The sequence below is a fragment of the Mesitornis unicolor genome, unplaced genomic scaffold (genome assembly GCF_000695765.1).
Source record: "Mesitornis unicolor isolate BGI_N332 unplaced genomic scaffold, ASM69576v1 scaffold25071, whole genome shotgun sequence".
NCBI classification, from domain to species: Eukaryota; Metazoa; Chordata; class Aves; order Mesitornithiformes; family Mesitornithidae; genus Mesitornis; species Mesitornis unicolor.
In genome coordinates, this window is record NW_010166141.1 from 6,006 (window position 1) to 9,170 (window position 3,165).

The window sequence follows — 3,165 nt, forward strand, 5'->3', positions numbered from 1 at the left end:
CTGGTCAGAGGGAAGAACTTGATGTTTCTGTAATATTGCACCCTATTTTTTCATTACAATGTTTTCATCCACATGAACCAGATGTGCTCAAAGAACACCACACAAGCGCAATTGCTTCTCTTCCTTCTTGCCGGCATTGAGAAAGAAAATATCAGAAATAATCCTGGGAGGGTCTTAAGTGTACAAGTTAGCACATTAAAATATTTATAAAAAAAACACCTTTATCTTTTGAACATAGTCATCAGAGCTTAAAATATGTAAGAGTATTTGCTCATGTCAAATGCATGCAAATAATTTGATAATTAACAGTTTTAAAAGTGTAGTTTTAGTGGACTGCATAAATTCTTCAAATGAGCTCCTTAGGAAGTGAAGTCTTTGTTTCACTGTAAAAATTTAAATTAAATATGCAAATTATTTTTAAAAATCCAGACTTGATGAGGATAACAAACAAAAACCGGCAGTTTCTCACCTTTGTCTTTATGTAGAATGGCGATGACTGGTGAACGGGCAAGTCCATGAGGCTGTTGGAATTGGTGACGCTGTTACTGTTCGCGTGTTCATCTTCTCTGCTGCTGTCGTCAGACTGATCGAAATCATCGCTCTCCTGGTCCATTTCCTCCTCCTCTTCCGCCTCCTCCTCTTGATCGCCAGCATGTTCATCATCATCTTCCTCTTGGTTACACGTGGACTCTTCATCCGCGGTATTAAGTCTATTGTTATTTTCTTCTAACTCTTCCTGCTATGTCCTCAAACGCGGGTTCCTCTCCTCCTATCTCCCCATTCCTCCCAATGTGCTGCTCCTCTTGCTGCCGTCGTTGCTGCTGCTCCTCCTCCTCCACGACCCGATTCATCTGCTCCTCATCTACTTGGCTTGAGGAAGCGTTACCTCGAAGAGGTCCACCAGTTCGTCGCCTCTTGCTGCCCACAGAGAGCAGTTCCTGATTCATTTCCAAAAGCCAGCTTGCTACTTCTTGGACCTTGGCTAGGCTATCTGAAGATGCAAATGCTTTCACATTCTACGGAAACAACAAAAAGAACAAGTGGGAAATTACAAAAGTTACAACTTTTTATTAGATAAAGCATTAAAAACTTAGTTCATTGTACTAGTCCTGACAACTTCAAATTCCAAGAAACAACGAATAATTTCTACTCAACACACAACTGGAAAAACCCAAGCAGACTGCAGACAACTTAGTAGCAAGAGAGTTATTTCTTCTACCTAATGGTCTGATCATGACGTCTGTAAGCGTCAGACTCGGCAAAATTCAGGAATACTTGGCCCTCCTTGAAAATCCACAAGAATCATTAATATTCATGGTAACAGAAAACCCAAGTATGTGATCCTACTTGCTAAAAACTGGACAAAGATCATTTTCAAACAGCATTATATTTTCGCTGTCACTTGATTACAGATTTTATCTGTCACTCACAAATGATGAGCTGCTTTTGGCCTTATGCCTTAAAAGCAGGCATATTTTCAGGTATAATTCAAAGTTTCATTTCTTGTTACTATGATTTTCTTTTAGATAAATGGAAAAGACAACAGCCCCTAAGGAGTACAGCCATAGCCTTAGCACCTCCAAGGCTTAAACTGGCCACAGAGATGCCCAGTGGCCAAAAGCAGACATCACCAGGCAGCCCACGCAGCCCAGAAATGGCACATACCTCGCCTGGCAAAAAAACCACTGCTGGCAACAACATTCTCCAAACTCTAAGAAGCTACAGGAATCGTTCAGTGAGACTTCGAGAAGTTAAATGACTGCCAAATTTAGGTGCATATCGACAGAAATTGAAAAATACTACTGTAATTTCCAAATTATCTACGCATTCGGCCACACACGTACCAAATTATACAGACTCATAGGTTGCACATAAAAATGTGTGAAAAGAGAAAATAACCACCTTTTTATTGTGTATAGAACCACCAGTTTTGGGTGTTCACAGACCACACCACGCACTCAGCAGGGCTACGCTGAGATTCAGAAAGCACAACACAGTACTGGAAGGGAGCGCGACCGTTGAGTCCCCTTGGAGCAGGAGCAGTGAAGGATGGGTTTCCATAAGCACTTCAGCACAGGAAGACATTCTCCTAATCTCCCACCTCCCTCCTCCTCTTTTTCTTTTCAGGAAATCTTCTATCTCTTATAGCTTAAAAACATAAAACCAAAAAAACCTAGAGCCTTGGATGATGCAAGTGTGGAACAGATAAACCCCATGGTATCCATAAGGACATTCAATTTATTGTCGGGGAAGGAAGAAAGTACCTTAGAGCTATGGTTTCTGGTAATTCATTGTGTTGCACCATAAAAGGCACAGAAACACATTCACAGATGTTCCTCAAGTCCTGCACTGAGAAGGATTCATAGATGGGATTCTGCTCACAGAAACACTACTTCCATCCCAAAACCGTGGTTCTCAAGTTTCCACAGATCTACCCAGACGAAAACTGTCCCCAGATAAAACCTCACAAGCAGCAAAGCTGAAATATGCATTCCAAGGAAAGCGTCCACGAGCAATTAGCTCCGATCAGTGACTGAGAAGCTATTACTAAAGGACAATTAATCTCCACACGTCAAGGCAAGGCCACGCTGCAGGCAAGCAGAGGCTGAGCCGACTCTGGCTTTTACCAGTGGCAAAAGAGCATCAGGGCCCTGGGGTGCACATGATGGAAATCAGAAGCCAACGACTCCAACCTCGAGTGCAAGGGGCACCAGAAGTGAACGCATTTAATCCTCTGTATACTGTAAGCAGCATTTAAGGAAGAGTACACTCTTTGTGGCATCAGAGAGACATGATTTCACTTAACATTTTTCCCAAAAGCCCGGAAACCTTCGGATATTGGAGTGATGTTTAGTAACACCATTTCATCAAACGTCAAATTTGGTTGCATATATAATCTGAGGTTAGTAAAAGCCATTTATCAGGCTTGCTACATAGTTTGGTCATTATGAACATAACATTACATCTTGTTTTCTAAAGAAAACAGAAAAGATTGGGATTTTTTTTAACCATTAAATCATGTAAAAATCTGTAACCAAAAAAAAAAACCCTTCAAAAACGAAAAGACCAAACAAGAGATTTACATTTTCATAATCTAGCAGCTTTAGTTTCCACCACAAATGTTTTTCCAAATAGCCCTCAATGAAGTTTAAAAGTTTTAACTGT

The 3,165-nt window shown here is 40.9% G+C and overlaps 1 protein-coding gene across 1 annotated transcript; it reads right to left on the minus strand.

The window, feature by feature from the left end:
• Positions 1-469: 469 nt before the first annotated feature.
• On the minus strand, positions 470-947 carry LOC104548761 (F-box/WD repeat-containing protein 7-like; the record flags this gene model as incomplete). The annotated part of the gene is given in 2 exon segments (XM_010194866.1): positions 470-755; positions 757-947. Coding segments are annotated over 2 exon segments (477 nt in total), but the record flags the coding sequence as incomplete, so codon positions are not given.
• Positions 948-3,165: the final 2,218 nt, after the last annotated feature.